The 16,975-nt window shown below is 44.5% G+C and overlaps 1 protein-coding gene across 2 annotated transcripts in view; it reads left to right on the forward strand.

Annotated features, from left to right (window-relative positions):
• Window positions 1-16,975, forward strand: part of DNAH6 (dynein axonemal heavy chain 6) — a 289,163-nt gene that overhangs the window by 34,652 nt on the left and 237,536 nt on the right. For both annotated transcript variants that reach the window (XM_059724560.1, XM_059724561.1), the window contains exons 12-16: window positions 346-466; window positions 5,645-5,796; window positions 7,662-7,814; window positions 11,245-11,496; window positions 16,644-16,772. In XM_059724560.1, coding sequence (XP_059580543.1) covers window positions 346-466; window positions 5,645-5,796; window positions 7,662-7,814; window positions 11,245-11,496; window positions 16,644-16,772 — 807 coding nt within the window. The remainder of the gene's footprint in view (window positions 1-345; window positions 467-5,644; window positions 5,797-7,661; window positions 7,815-11,244; window positions 11,497-16,643; window positions 16,773-16,975) is intronic.

Consider the following 16,975-nt stretch of genomic DNA (forward strand, 5'->3'; position numbering starts at 1 on the left):
GTCTGTCTCACTGCCTCTAGGTTTGGTTAAGCTTAGAAAATAGTAGACACTGCACACCTATCTATTGAGACCAGCAAATGTCTTCATTCATATTATTAACCCAATGTTAAATGGCAGTGAGCTTGATTCACTATTCATCAAAGCTATAGTTGAACTGCTTAGTGAAAGTTTAAAATCACTCTCTACCCTATTACCAGTCTAATGAACTGCATACCATTCCTCCATAGATTCTTTTTTGTACAAAAAAATTAAATTCAGCATATAACATTCATTTTTCTATTAAATTCAATCAAAACAGATTGTGCATATTTTACATAATTGTGTTATATCTTTCCTAAAACTTAGGAAACTGTTCATTCAGCATTTGAGGCAGCCAACTTATATGCAGATACTTTTGAAAGGTTTCGATTATTTTTCAAAGAAAATGAAAGTCTTGACTTGGAAGCGCTGAAACAGCAAGAACATGGTAAATTATTTTTATTAATAATAATTAATTAACAGTATTCTGCAGATAGTAGTGTTTTATTATGTTTGCTATTTCAAAAGATATTTGCAGTATGTATTCTTGATTTTGTTATAAATTTTCCCTTTAAACCAGTTACCAGCATTTTGATAGATTACAGGCAGTCCTCAGACTTATGACATAATTGGTTCCTGAAAGCCATGTCTTAAGTTGAAACATCGTAACTTGGAACCAATTTTCCCATAGGAACAGTGTTATAAATGGGTGATTGGTTCCTTTATGAAGCTTGATACAGCTGCATCCAGCTGGTAAGTCTGTTGTGTTCCCTCTGACCTTTCAGTCACTTCCACGTCTCTGGATACCCCACTATTCCAGTGCTCATACCCCTATCAATTTTGCTCCTGCTAAATCGCCTGAGGCATGCAGCTGTATTCACACAAGTCTGCATCATCTACCACTTTCAGGGATGCGTTTCCCATGCCTCAGCCTTCCTTCATCAAGGCAGTTCAACTGGTGGCAGCTCAGTGGTCCATTTCAGCCAGTTCCTCAAATACAGTCTCAGATTCTGGAAAGACAGGCAAAGGCAAAGAACATCAATAGTGAGGTGATGAATATCTAGTCCCTGCTGCAGTCTCCCTGTCCTTCTCTGTCCCTCCCTTGAACATGCCACTACAAGTGGCACCAGAGAAATCTCACAAGTCCCCCACTATCTTGCTACCCTTCTGTGCCCAGCAGGCTCAACATACTAATAAACTGTTGGATTGTTGGAGCCTATAAGAGGCCTATAACATATACAAGCTCAATATAGTGAGACTTGGATCACTTGTATTCAGGTGGTTCACACCAGGCAGAATCCCAGTAGATATTATGAACAGAAAGAATACAGTCTTACATGTATAGGTATTTGGTACTTTTAGTATTTACTGTAAGTAATGCCATTGGTGTAAGCCAAATACAAACATCGGTCAGAAGTCTAGTTTTCTGACAATTCATTACAAACCTGCCATCTCAGACCCCAATATCTGATACAATTTACTTCCTGAATCAGTTTCTTGTCTAAGTGTTAATATAACATTATGTCACACCAGATCATGGTTGGCCAGGTCTGGGAGTCGCACAGGGTGCAGGGGAGCAAGCAGGGTCAGAAGGAGCATGCAGAATTCAAGTGCTGGGAAGCCAAAAGCCAAGAGGTCACTCCAAGAAGTAGGGGTGCACTGATAGAGATTTTTGGGGCTGATACTGATAGCCAGTAATTAAGGGGGCATATTGGCTGATACTGATCCAATTTCCGATACAGCTGCCTCTAGCTGGTAAGTCCGGTGTGGTGGAAGGGAAGGGAATGGGCATGGGGGTGTGGCAGATCAACGCCCCCCGCAGTGAGGGAGGGGGCAGGGGCAAGCACTGCCCAAGTAGGGCGACAGGGAGGGGCTGGAGCCACGGCTCATGGGGGGAAGGCAGCTACCACTGCTGCTTGCACCCCGGGAGGGTACAGAGGGTGGTATGAACCCCCCTGATCTGTACGGGGCAGGGTGGGTTGCAGCTCGGGGTGTGCAGAGCTCTTCTCGGTGGGGACTGGGCTTGGAGCAGGTGCTGGCAACAAGGCTGGGAGGATGCTGCATCCACCCCAAATTTGGTCGGCACTCCACTCCCAATGCCGCCGCTGCCAGTCACCTGGTACAGCTGTGGCTTAATACTTGGCCTCCACCTACACTCCGGGAAGAGCCGCGGCTGCACCAGGCAGCTGGCAGCAGCAGCGCTGGGAGTGGAGCGGTGGCAAAATTTGGGGTGGATGCAGTATCCTCCCAGCACCACTGGTGCCCGCTCGGAGTCCCTGCCAAGAAGAGGCCTGCGCAGGCCTGGCTGCAGCCTGCCCCGCCCCACCCTGTCTCGTCCTGCACAGATCCAGGGGGTACACGCCTCTCCCCTTCCCCGTGCCCTCCTGGGGTGCAATCAGTGGCTGGAGCTGCCTCTTTTCCCTCCCCCCATGAGCCACGGCTCCAGCCCCCCTGCCCTGCCTGGACAGTGCTTGGCCCTGGCCCTGCCCCTGCCCCCTCCCTCATCGCAGGGGGTGTTGATCTTCCCCCCACCATGCCCCTTCCCTCCCCCCACCCTTTCCACCACACCGGACTTACCAGCTGGAGGCAGCTCTCCACGCTTCTAGCTGTGCTCTTCACTGCCTGAGTGCTGCACTGCATTTGTGTGCAGCACAGGCATTTATTTTCCAATATCTGATACGGCCATTGGGCTGATATCTGATACAGACAGTTTTTTTTATATTGGTACCTATCTGATATCAGACCAATATATCGGTGCACCTCTACCAGTAAGCCAAGCCAGAGGGTTGGGCAGAGTGCAGAGTCAAAAGGCAAGCTGGGTGCTGGAGCCAGGAGATCAAGCCAAAAGTTGGAAAGGTTAGAAAGCCAGGTTAGAAAGCCAAAGGGTTAGGCAGAGTGTGGAGTCCAAGAGCAAGGCAGATCATTTAGCCAAGGGATCAGGCAGAGTACAAGGTATGAGAAATAGCAAAGCAGCCTGGCTACCCTGTTGAGCCTTATTGCCCAGATACTTTCTGTTCCTGCTCAGGGATTTATAAGGAGAGAAGTAGGGTCAGCTAACCCTGATTGACTACTCGGGTGGCAAGGGAATAGGCAGATGGCTAGGCCTTGATGGAGGCTTCAAGTTGCAGCAACGGAGGTTTAGCTTGGATATTAGGAAAATCTCTCTCAATAGGATGGTGGTGAAGCATTGGAACAAGTTACCTAGAAATGTGGTGGAATCTCCATCCTTGGAGGTTTTTAAGGCCCGGCTTGACAAAGCCCTGGCTGGAATGATTTAGTTGGAGATGGTCCTGCTTTGAGCAGGGGGTTGAATTAGATGACCTCTTGAGGTCCCTTCCAACCCTAATTTTCTATGATGCTGGCCACCTATATCTAACCTGGCTGGTCAGCTGTGGAGGTGGCAGACTGGAGTGAATAGTCAGTCCAGGCAGGCCAGTATCCTAGGTTTAAGAGTATGTCATTAGCACATTGGTAAGGTTTAAAATGTATAAAAGGTATCTACTTTTATGCTTTAAAGTGTAAAGTAATCATTATCTATCTCAGGAAATGTTGAACTTTCTGTAGAGTTAGATCATTCCATATTTATCTTCTGTGGGGTTTCTTGTACCCTCCTTTTAAAGCATCTGGTGCAAACAACTGTCACAGAAAGAACAGGGTAGCAGATAAGACCCTATTCTGGTATGGTATATCAGTTTCTAGGTTATGTTCCTAATGCTAATATACAACCAATTTAGAACCAACTGTTGGCTGGTATAGTTCCCTTCAGAATTGGTCGGAGCTGTCTGAAAAATGTAGCTTTCTTTTAATCTATCTGCTTCACATTGCATGACTGACAGCTGACTAACTAGCAGCAATCCAGTCATTCAGGGGGAGAAAAGCAACTTCCAGACAGGCATTCACACAAAGAGAAATCTACACCATACTTGTCTACACTGGGACACATTTTCTTATCAAATTAGTATAGAATTAACATAATATTTACATTTAGGAGAAGAGTATTTTTTTTTATTTTCCAAGTTTCTCCCCTGTTTGCAACAGATAGATAGATAGATATAATTTTAAGGGTAGTGAAACACTTGAACAGGCTCCTTTAGGATGTTATCAGTTTCTGTGGAAATCTTGGATAAGTTAGTATGTATTAACCCTTCTTCAAAGGAGAGAGCTGGACTAGATGAACTCTTGAGGTCCCTTCTGTGCCTGTATTGCTATGGGTCTACAAATCTAACTGTATGGTTAATATTGCTTAGTGTCTGTACAGGAGGGCAGTTAAGGTTGCATACTTAAGGTAAATGTGCCTTATTTGTGCCTTTCCTTATCATAAAATACATGCGTTTCATTTAAGTTTAACCCTCACTGAATTTCTTAGGATTGCAATGTTTGGGTTGTTTTGCTTTTTACATAATCACAATATCCCTATGTTATGTTTTATTATAAATTTTCTTAAGTGATCCTTGTTCCAAAAAAGCCAAAAGCATACCAGGCTGTATGAAGTGATCTTTCCACTGATGAGGCCTCACCTGGAACACTGTGTCCAGTCTTGGGCACTGTGGTTCAAAAAAAGTACAGAAAAATTGTCTAGTCACTTGTCTAGGATGGTTTAGATAGGATGATCCTGTGTTCAGCAGTGGATTGGACTAGATGACCACCTGCGGTTCCATCCAACCCTACTTTTCTATGAATCTGTGGTTCAATAATCCAGTGCTTTAAAAACCCTTGTAAAATCTGCATCTCAAATGGATACATCTACCTAAGATCCTAATGTTTCAAGTTGCTCTGCACAGATGTGATACACAGACGGACAAAGCTTTCAGCATTTTGGTCAGATATATGTTCCCTAGGCACGAGCATTTCAGTACAATGTGGGCATTCTAAGCCAGTACTGCTGGTTCTAGTTGCATTTTATAGGTGTCTCTGCCATCAGGGCACCAGTGCATGCCTTTGCTTCTAGTGGCTGATTCAGGCGTGGCTGGTGAACTCAGACTGGTGGGGTGAGTGGAGTGGCACACAGGGTGGGGGGGTTGCAAGCTGGCTGGGAGCAGGGGGGAGCCTCCCCACTCCCAGCCAGAGTGCCCGGCTAGCTGCAAACCCCTCCCTCCCCCCTACCTGCTCCCATGTGATGCTCTACCCTCCTCACCAGCCTGAGTTCACCAGCCACACCTGGGTTGATTTCTTCCATATGCCTTAGCAAAGCCTCAGCATTTTGCCCTACCTTGTCATATGCCAAGGCAATGCCCATTCCCATTGCCTGTGTTTACTCATGGAGAGGAAGCGTCATGCCATTAAAAAAAGTTAATCTAATTTAAATTTTTTAAAAGGCTCAGCTTTTGCTTTAGGCAAAGCTGCATGTTGTTTCTCATTTTATCCAAACTGAACTGTCTGTGTGTGTCTCTTAATGTTGAATCTTAGATTGGAAATACTAATGCATAATGTGTATAGCTGCAGTATATTGTTTATTTGAGAAGCATAAGTTTGCATTTGTTTCTCTTTATATAACCAGAGTCCGAGATGTGTGTGTTTTCTCTAAGTTTATGACTACATGATACAATTAGGAAAACACTTATAAAGCTGTCTTCGAGCAAAGTATTGGTTATTATTCTTAGCTTCACAATCTAATTATAATTCACAGGTGTTGATTTCTTTGCTGAACAACTGGAGAAATATCACAGAGAACATAAAGATGCTTTGGCTGTAAAGCAGCAGAGAAATTTAGGCTTGTTGCTCATAGATGCTAAAAAATTAAAAGAAAAACTAATTCCATCACCAGTGCGCTGTTTGGAGGTAATTCTGAAGATAATATGGAATACATTCTTGTGATTTCAGTTTCTCTGGTCAGTGACTGCCCAATACTTCAAGCAGAAGAGCTGCAGTGTCTTTTGCTTGAAGTCATACTGTTATTTATAGTCTAGCCCCCAAAATGTTATAGTATCTCTAGCAATTATCAGGGTTTCATTGTGCTTCTTAAATTGCTGTATACACTAACCTTGCAGCTGTTTGCTACCTCCTTAAGATACATGGGAAAATATCTCAATGTGGCACTTGGCACAATATTCTACTGAATAAGGAAAGAGCACATGACAGCAGGACTCTCAGATCTAGCTGCCTGTTGTTCTTGGGTTTAGTTTAAGGTTCTCTGCTATAAAGCACCCAATGGCCTGGTATGTCATATTCTGAGGAACAGCCTCTTTCCCTGTAGCGCACGGCTACAGTTGAAGTCAACAAAGCTCTCAAGCTGGAACTCCCTTGGCTAAAAAGAAAGGAGCTCCTAGAAGAGGCAGTGTTCATGAGGGAGCACAAGTCTTACAATTCATGCCCCTTTGGTTTAAAATAGGCTGAGTCTTTTAAATGTCTGGTAATGACATGCATACATAGGCAGATAGGTTCTATTTCAGCAAACTGTGACAGTTGGAGATAGATTTATTTTTAGTGGAAATAAGAGTGTTAGGAGAGTTTGAGTTGCAATGTGCCATAGATTTCTTGGGGTGGGGGAAGCTTCAGAGGAATATCCTTTTTTTTTTTGGTTTTGTAGCTATGTATTGTAGTTTAATAAATGGCAAAGATGCCTAAAATCCAAGAGCTTAAATACAACAATATACAAAAAAATCTATCTTAAGTCCCGATAAATATTTATTATCCAGATAAACTTATGGAGGCCATGTTAAAATTGCCTTGGGAAAGCATGACTTAGAATTGTTCAACTAAAATCCCAAAGTTAATATTGCAGCAATATATACTTTTTGTGTTCAGACTTTATTCGTTTTTTACCATATACATCCTGGAACCCTAAGGGCATGTCCCCACCAGTACGCATGTGCAGTTTGCCATGCTGCAGACCGCACACACCGTACAAGCAGGTGTTTGCTGCGCTGCTAATTTGTAGCACGGTGGGTTGTTTTTTAAATTGGGACATCCCGGTGTCAAAAGAGACCTGCACTAGAAAAAAATGGGGTGGAGCATATGGCAGCAGTGTATGTCACCTGAAACTGGAGCCTGGCCAGCCAGAGCCACACCCTGGCAGCCAGCCCTGGTTCTATGCGCCTGCATTGCTGCTGCTGGAGCCTCATGAGACCCTCAGAACCACAGGTAAGGCTGCTTGGGCAGCCCAGGTACTGGCCTCAGCCTTCCCTACCTCACCTGGGGCAACTTGTCTCACCCCAGAGCATGCGTACAGGGGTGTTCCCAGGGACAACTAGTAGCAGCACAAATATGTGCTGCTGCTAGCTGTCCCCAGGGAAAGCACATTCCTGCTCATGAGGACGTGCCTTAAGTGTGCAGCCTTTGACCTTCCAGGAAATGAAGCCTGGAAGATGTCCTTCCCCAGATTGTCTTCACCAGTTCTTTAACTGTTTTGAAAAGTTGCTAGTCAAAGATTCAGACACCATTTATCTTAAGGCTGAACATACTGTCTTTGTCTTCCATTTCCATCTGGCTGCTGCTGCTCCATGACTGCAGTTCTCTGTCATGCAAGTAGTCTCATTGAATTCTGTGGGATTACACATGCAAGGAAGGATTAAAGGATAGGGCACAAGATTAGGGGTGCACATTTAACCAAGATTTTCCACGTGACAAAGGCAGGTGCTCGCACAGCTTTTACCTCTACTTTTAGCAGCATCTTACACAATCTATTATTTTTCTTTCCTTTTTAGGTCATTAATGATATGCTTCCTGTTATTGGAAAGAAAAAGGTGGCTGCCATTATAGCTGAAGCACAAGATGCCAAATTTAAACTCGAGTTTCTCCCCTCCACAACTACAGAATATGTTAATAGCTTGATATTTCTTGATGAAATACAGGAAAGAGTAAGTTCAGGAAGTGGAAAAGAGGGTCACTGTCTGAACCAGATGAGAGCATATTTTCTGCACATATTTTCTTGGAAAAGGTGGGACAAGAGAGACTATGTACATATGGGTTGGAATGGACATTTGAGCTGATCATCATTATTGGTTTCACAGGGCAGCTGATTGGTGAGAAATGTTAGTGATAAAGCTCTTTCTGATTAAACAGAGCATCACAAGCATCACAAGTCCAGTAATCTACTGTCTTCCTGGTAGAAGCAGCTTGAGAAAAACCCTGCTTGGTTTGTTTTTACAAGATCTTGGTTACTGCCTGTCTCCCTGGAGTTGCTTTCTTTTTTGGGCAGGCTTCTGATGCATAAACCTCGATGGAGCAGGAAGGTGTACCCGAACTTTATTCCATGAGTCTCATTTTTCTTATCTTGGCAGCCTAGCTAGCAAAGCCTAGAGTTGTTTTTGTTGTGCACGTGCCAGGTAATAGCACTGCTTAAACAGACGGCCTCTTCAGCCTTTCCCCTTGATAGTCTGAGAACAACACCTGAGATCCTTGGACAACTAGTTCACCCTTCCAGGTTCTGCCTATTCTTTAAAATAGTGGCAGAGAACCAGAAAGGTAACCTAATAGAAGTCTAACATGGGACCCACATAGCAGGTACAGGTTAGTTGATTGACTTAGTGGCTGTTGCACCAATGGAGCCTGACTCCTGTCATGGGAGGTAGGAGTTCATTTTCAAACAAACACCAGCATTTGTTTCTAATTCAGTAGTTTCACTGGTGGCCCAGATCGCAACACATTAACATTTCAAGAGGCTGCATTAGGAACTACCATGCTTCTCATAGAAAAGAGAGTCCAACTTCTCATCATCATGTGTGCATACTTATCCATTCTAGGACAAATACATATCCTTACATATACACCCCCTTGAAGTTTGGGAATTACATTTAGTGTTGGATCAACCAGTGGAATGGTCATTTATATTTTTGGTTACTGTATCAGTGATTTTTATTCTTAATTTAAAGCAGCTATTCTCATTCCTGTAACCTCCTCAGGAAGGATCAGTAATGATCCTGAAAATACGGCCCTACAAATAGGTGTTTCTGGGGGCATCTGAACATGCTATTAATACAGAGCAATAAACTATGGCACTTATTGTGCTGGAGTTTATTGTTCCTGGGTGGGCATCTTTGTATCTGCATTAGAAATTTATAGTAATCCTTTTGTAAAGACCTTTCTTACCTTGTTAAGGTAAGATAATACAGTTTGGACAGCTGTACAGCCCCACGGTATTTTTTTCTGGTTAAAACCAGAGTATTCTAGGAAGACTTACAGTGGTCTAAAGACTTTAAAAACAACCAACTCCCTATGAGGCCAGGCAGTGTTGGAAAATGATGCAGGAAGGCTGAGGGCCCTCTATATGTGCAGGTAAAGGCACAACAGGGCTAATGCATGATCCACACATGCATGGCAGGAGTTGCAATTGTGTGTTTGTGAATCAGATCCCATCATGCTTATTGCTGTTACAGAGGGAGCTTGATCTCAGGCTTCCCTAGCATTGTCAGTAAGCAAGCTCCTGTAGCTGGGATCCCCATCAGCTGACCTGGGCTCCTAGCAGTGGGGATGTCCCAAGGATCCCTATGGCAGAGAGACCACAGCTCATGTGGTGTCATGCACCCCCACAGTTGTGAGACCACAGCTGAAATGGTGTTCCAACCTCTGGGGCACCTCATGTATCCCCATGGCTGGGAGACAACAGTTGACCACAGCTGCATGAAGCATCCCATGACTGGGACACTGCATCAGCTGTGTTCTCCCAGCCGGAGGGCTACATGGGGTGCCCCTGAAGCTGAGAGTCCTGGGAGGAGGTGCCCAGTGATGGGAGCATATGCTCCTGCAGCTGGGAGTCGGCATCAGCTGGGAGCTAATTGGGGCTCCCAGACACGGGGGCATCTGGCCACATATTCAGTTAATGGCATGATACGAAGCAACTACAGAGTTATTACACAGCTATTACACAGTTATCTCATTCAGTTCTAATGTTGCTTTTGGTCTCTGAGTGCACTGTTTTGCTTCAGTGTCATCATCTCTTTCTCCTTTCATGCTTTCTCTCCCTCCCTTTTTCTGAGTTTCTATTAATTGTTAAAGTTCTGTAGTCCATTCCAGTTGGTTGAATGAACAGTGGGCTAAAATGTTCTTCTTGGAGCAGGAAATTCATTAGTCTGAACTATTTCCTGCTTTCATGTATAGTTTATTAGTTCGTTTAGAGTCTTAAGCTTGCGAGTTATTTGCTGGGCTGACAGTATAGTTTACCAAGCTTGCATACAGGGAGCTGTGGTATCAGAAATCCTTGGCAGGAAGCTGCCTTTGAATGTTGAGAGGTGTAACCAGCTCAAAAATTCTTTCCAGACTAACTGTGCTTTTTGTTGTGAGCAGACAAATCTCTAGGTAAGGGCAAACTGTTTCTTTTTAGTTTTTGAATCTTGTCTTATTATTTCCTTTTGAATAATGTATATGTATTATAGAATCCCCAGGTGAGGAATACTGTATTTAAGGTTAATTTCAATTTTCTAACAATTGGAACATGACGTATTTTCTTGTATACGATATGAATGCACCTTCCTCCCCCCAGAAAAAGAATTGGAAATTAGAGTTTACATTTTATGTGAGACACATAGTAAGAACAGTTTCTACTGCATGCTGGGCAAAAGCAAAAGTAAAATCTGCATGGAACTCACTGGTAGCAGAACAATTGGCAGGCTCAGTTCTGTCCCTGGTGCTACTCAATGGCCGTGTCTACATGACACACTGACTGTGCAGTAACTCATTACTGCTGCTGAGTAGTGTCGTATAGCATGAAGTTTGATGCAACGCTACTGGACAGTAGTAATAAGGTACTGCACAGTCAGCATCATCTAAAAGTTGTTCATTGATGCAAATGCACAGTAACTCTGGTTACTGTGCAGTCAGTGTCTCATGTAGATGCGGCCAGTTACTACAAGGAAAGATCTTACTTTTTCATTCTACCTTTAAAAAATAAGGGGTGTATTTTATTTTGGGGCATGTCGTATGCAAGAATATATGGTAATATTCTCTTTAGTAAAGGAAGCTACAGTGAAGAAGATGCCATTCTAACCCAACCTGTCTCTGTCTTCCAGTAACCTAACTGTAGTCTCCTGTGATATTCTCTAAGCAGTAGTGAGATAAGAGACTAACAAATACAGGGATAAAATTAACCTGTTTATCTTTCTATGTAAATAAAATCTTATACTGGATCTGCTGTTATGACTAGAGGCTATTTTTAATTCATGTTTATTTGTAATAATTATATTCATATTCTAACTATAGTTTGATACTATCAGCAACATAGCTAGGATTAAATAATGGTGCAGTTAAAAATATAGTTGGTTCAAGATAGTGTAAATATGATTATTTGTATAGATTGAAAACCTTGAAGAAGAAGCAAATGTGGTAACACAGATGTATCAGCTTATTGAACAGTACCAAGTCCCTGCACCTCCTGAAGATTTTGCTCTTTTTGCAACTCTGAAACCATCAATTGTTGCAGTTCGCAATGCTATTGACAAAGCTGTGGGTGAAAGAGATACCAGCATTACTCAGTTTTGTCAGCATTTAGATCAGGATGTTTTAGAGCTAAATGAAGAAGTAAAAGAAGTGAAACAGCAAGCTCAGGTATGTCAAAAGCAGTTTGTATTCTCTTTTTCACTGTCTGTTTATCAAAACAAACAACCCCCCCAAACAAACCAAAAACCCAGCAGCAGTCAAGACTGTGAAGTTATAAAGGCTCTGTTTAACTCGGTAAACATATTGGGCATTTATACAGATGCTCCAGGAGTGGGGGAAGTGCTTTAATTAGAGCGGCTCCAAGAGCTGCTCTAATTGAAGTGCCTGAAGCACCTCATGTATCAGTGTCCCTGTGCTTAAAAATGGTGGCGGGGGCACTTTAACTAAAGCTTGCTCGACAAGCTTTAGTTGAGGTGCCCCTACCACCATTTTTAGGCACAGGGACACTGATACACAAGACACTGGAGTCTGCTGAAGCATGGTAATTACCACACTCCAGTAGACTCAATTAATCGCAGCGTGGCGGAGCAACCTCACTGCCCGTGTATATGTGCCAATTGTCAATACTTACTGTATATCTAGTGTGTAAAATGAATTTCTCTCCCAAAAAAGGAGGCCTAAAATTAAGATGCATCTTATATATTTAAGCTGTAAAACAAAATAATTGAAACCATTGTAATAAAATGTTGACAAAAATTCAATCAAGCTTAAGCAAATGATCCTTTTGGAGGATGATCCTTATATACAAATGTGCCTTTTAAGCACTGAAAACACGTGGTCCTGTTTTAAATTGAACTGTGTCAGCTGAAGGGTTGCACCTTATTTCTGGAGACAGGATTTAGGGCAGGGGTGGGCAAAACATTCACGAACCTAAGGATAAGCCTGTTAGTGGGTAAAAAATAAATAAATAAATAAAAAATAGACATACTTTTTCTTTCCTGAAGGCAACTCCCTGTAGTGCAAAGGAATAAGATAGCTGTGTCCTGTTTTATGTCTCAATTTTCAGTCAAAATATGGTCCTGTCTGGCCCAGGTACTGCCCTGCTGTGGCGTGTCCTGCTGCCCCCTGGCATGCAGCGGGGCTGGAGCAACTCCGTGGCTAGACTGCCTTTCTAGGCAGCCTGGATGGTGCTGGCCCGAGCCCTGTGGTACCAGTGGGAAGGAGCGTGTGCAGCCCCAACCCAGTGTGCCCTGTGTTTGCTCCAGACTCACCCATCTGGGCTGAGTAGCAGCAGCGGTGGCGGCACCAGGCAGAAACTGTTGCTCAGTGCAGAGGAAAAGCAGCCCCTCCTCCTCGCTACTGCCAGGCAGTTTTTGCTGCAGCTGCCTGGAGCCAGTGTTTCTGTCACTACTGCCTCTGGGCTGCCCTGTGGCTGCTTTGCACTGTCATTGCTGCCCCGGTGAGCAGCCCAGGAATGGCAGTGATGCCTGCAGAGATTCTGGGCAGCCTGGCACAGCATGGGCTCCAGGCAGCTGCAGTAAGGACTGTGCAGCAGCAGGAACCAACTGCTTTTCCCCTGCGCTGAGCAACAGTTTCTGCCTGCTGCTGCTGCTGCTGCTCAGTCTGGATGGGCAAGTCTGTAGCAGGTGTGGTGTGTGCCAATTTGGGGCTGCACATGCTGATCCTTGCCAGTATGGTGGACTGGGGCCAGCAGTGGTGGCAGCCACAAGGAGCCACTGCCACCTGGGCTGCCTAGAAAGGCAGTCCTGCCGCAGAGCTGCCCCAGCCCTGCTGTATGCCCAGGGAGTGGCATGATGTGCCATGGGCAGGTGGTACAGAGCAGGTGCAGGGCATGCTGGGGCTGTGCACTGTTGGCAGTAGAGGGGAGGTGCTGCAGGGTGCACGGGTTCTGGGCTGCTGTGGGGTGGGTGCTGACTGACTCAGGGGGGCATGCACGGGGGCTCCCATGCTCATCCCGCCATACCCTCAACCCCCTCTTCCACAAACCCCACAACCATACCCTCCCCCACACATAATCACAAACACAACACTCACACTCACACCCACATGCATCTGGGGGGAGCCCCGTGCACTGCTACATGCACACACCCTGCCACACACACCCCCAGCCACTCTTCCCCTCCACATACCCCCCCACAAACCTCCATATCCACCCACCCACAGCTCCACACAAAACTCATACCCACCTACAACCCTCCTATACTCCCCCCCTACAATTGAAAAGAGTAAGACTTCATTTTGAGCTATTATGGAATCACCTGTATATACACAGTGCAAACGCACATAAATCAGGACAAACTATTTTTTAAAAATAAAATTAAAACATGTTATTGTGGATGTTTGATTTTTAGTGTATGATTTATTTTTTCTGGTTGCAAGATGACAAACCCCCTTCCCAAAAGGAGTGCTTCCAGGGGCAAAGGGAGGGATTTCTGGTGGCAAAGGTCAGGGGTTAGGGGGTGGGACTTCTAGTCCCTAGATGGCGACCAGGGGGTGGAGCGCATGTCAAGGGGTGTGGCCACCCTTGTAGCCCTCCAGCTGAAATAATTGCCCGCCCCCGATTTAGGATATGGCCCAGTTGATTTAATTGCCAAACCTCTTGCATCAAGTCAGATGTGTATGAGCTTATAGCCTGGTGGATCTTGCAAAGATGGGGGGGAAGGGAGGATGGAATTGTTTGGCACAGAAATGTCTTGAAGTTTCAGCAGCCATTCTCTTTTTTTTGCACTCTTCCCTCCTTGTGGGGATTCATCAGCTTTGTCCTCTCTATACTGTATCTTCCTGCTCTCACCTAAAGTCCTCCTCAAGCACTGAGGTACCATGAATCCCAGGATGCTAGGCTCTGCATTCTTGGGTGGAATGGACCTTAAGTGGAGTCTCAAAAATCTAGACTTCCCCATGCCTGACAATGCTTAGTGGGGTAAGAAGGGAAGCATGTGGGAGAGCAGATGTATGACTCCCGATGTTCAGAGACATCTTGAATATATAGATTAAAAAAAAGAATAATAATGTTTCATATTATATAATGTGGTGGGCCAGTAGGGGGCACTCCTGTGTTGAGCCACCCACCTCACTGTGCCCAACCACCTTCCAGGCTCTGAGTGCCTCCCTGGGGGCGCCTCATGTCTGGCCGACCCCCTTCCTGGAGCACACCCGCTAGCCTGGGGGTTCCACTGCCACCACCCAGGGCTCTGGACTGATTCTGGCTCTGCACACCCTGGGAAGCACAGGCCTAGTAGCCCTCAAGGGTACTTGATTCACTTCAAGAAGTTGGGATGCTTCCCTCAGTCAGAAGCACAAATAGTAGTCTCCCTTAGTCAGCCGAACCAAGGGGACCCCAAGGCATAATCTAGACCCACTCCCAATAAGTCTCCCACACGAGGTATAAAGGAGAACTTTATTGGTTATAGAGGGTAGAGTTAGAATAGGGTACAGGGTAGAGCAATATCAGAGAAATCCCATAGAGCAAACTCCCCTGGCTGGGTAGCCTTTGATCACGCATCTGAGTTACTGCAAGCTCTATAAAGTGGAGTTGCATCTTATGCAGGGGTTAGGTTCTAAAGTCAGCGCATAAGGCAAAAATTGCGTATAGTCAAAATCACCCTTGAAAATCCCTTAAATTGCCCTTGGCTGGCTTTGAATTCCTTCTCATCAGAAGGCTGTCCCTCTTTGGCGGGAGGTTTGAACAGCGCGTAGAGGCTAAGAGCCATTTCTCGCAACGTGTTGCCATCGATAGGCACACGTTTACGGTTCGTGTCTTCCAGCCATGAGTTTAATGCCTTTTCAGTCTTCACTAAAGTCTTATCACGCACTTGGCTTGTCACCTTAGCAGTTATTGGAGCACTTGATGCCACGGCTTGATGAATCTCTCTCTCGAATCTTGATGGCACAGATGCTAGATTCGTTGCGGCCATATTTACACGCCACATTGGAGACCGACATACCGTCTCTCAATAAGTCCAACACAGCCAGTTTTTCCGCCAGCTTTGGAACAGATCACTGTTCCTTCGGTTGAGCACCAGATGAAGTAGTTGGTTTGCGTTTAGGGGCCATGTTGTACAAAAAATACATAACTTTAAACACTAGAATCACACTCAGTGTGGTGAGATGCTCACACTATGAGAGGCAGGAACTCATTGAGTGGAATGGCGGGCAGAATTGCCCACACTATTTAAATTGTTATTTTTCTCTCTTTTTTTTTTTTGCTGAGTGCGTATAATTGAATTCGCATAAGTTAAATGTGCATATGATGCGACTCCACTGTATCTCATTAGATCTCAGATAGCTTACAAGTGTCATCCAGAGGCAGGTGGAGATTCCCTCTGGAGGCAGGCAGTTCCTTGATCATGAGTTTTGAGAAAGAGAGCAAGTTTCAGATGGTACAGCTCTTCCCTGTCTCTGAGTCTTCCTCATGGCTGCTGCCCCCTCCTCCTGGGAAATCCTTAACTTATATAGCCCTTGTGACCTCATTTACCTGGTCCAATGGAGGTCAGCACCTGTTGGCTGTCAGCCAACCAATTTGAAATACATCACTAGTTGCCGGGCAGACTGGCAGTCTCTAGACCACCAGGGAGGAAGCCCCTCACCCAGGTATGTGATACCAGTCACGTAGGCAGAGGGAGCAGGTTTCCCCCCTCCCTCAGAAATGTATCCAGCTCAAGTTACCTAAAGCGATAGGGTAAAGGTGTGTCTCCTCTGATGGGCCCATCCTAATCAAATTGTCACAGAGCAGAGTTTTTGGGGAGAAACAGAGGTGGCCTTCTGCCACATAAAATAGCTGTTTATTGCTTTGACTGTGGGTTTTCCCCACATTGTTGTAAGATCTCAAGTTTTGGGAAAATCATATTAATGTGCAATGCTAACAATGGCATAGTGAGGTGCCATGTTTATCGTATCTTCATTTTGAACCAATGCAGCAGGCCATGTAATGATAGAAAAATTGACAGTAAATCACTGGCAGACACTCCAGTGAATTCTCTGGATGTTCAGGTGACCACTGTAGTGGACTCCGACTAAGAGCAAACTGAAGATTGGGAGTAAAAAAAAGATAGTTTTAGTTGTAAACAGAGGAAATCCATTTTTGGAATCTTTGGTACATAATAACCATTTCCAATAATTATTAAAGAGGATTAAATCTCATTGCACATACATTATACTATGTATTTCAATATTGGAATGTTGCTCTTATGCTTCACTGAATTTAATCTTCCCATTGACCTAAAATATGGGACATTTATCTCAGTGCTTACTACAAGCTAAAGTTAGAACTGACAATAAAATGTTTTGCTAAATAGGATCCACAGATTTTGGATATCGCAGCTGACCAAGACAAAGTAAACCAAATTCTTACAGACTTACAGAACATTCTGGATGAGCTACAGAGACGTGCATTCCAGTATAAATCCTACCAGAAGAATTTTAAGGTATTTTTTTCCACAAGTACCAGTACTTGCTTTACATTTATGAAACCTGAACTGAGGGTTTGTTTTTGTTTCCTTCAGCTGTTTGTGTTGTATGTGGGATGCTGAAGGGAACTAACAAAGACCTCTCCATAATTTTGCCTATAGATCTTAGATTTGTCTATAACAGTTTTCAACAGGAGAACCAACTGGTATTTGCTGTTTGT

The sequence above is a fragment of the Alligator mississippiensis genome, chromosome 3 (assembly GCF_030867095.1).
Source record: "Alligator mississippiensis isolate rAllMis1 chromosome 3, rAllMis1, whole genome shotgun sequence".
Classification (NCBI taxonomy): domain Eukaryota; kingdom Metazoa; phylum Chordata; order Crocodylia; family Alligatoridae; genus Alligator; species Alligator mississippiensis.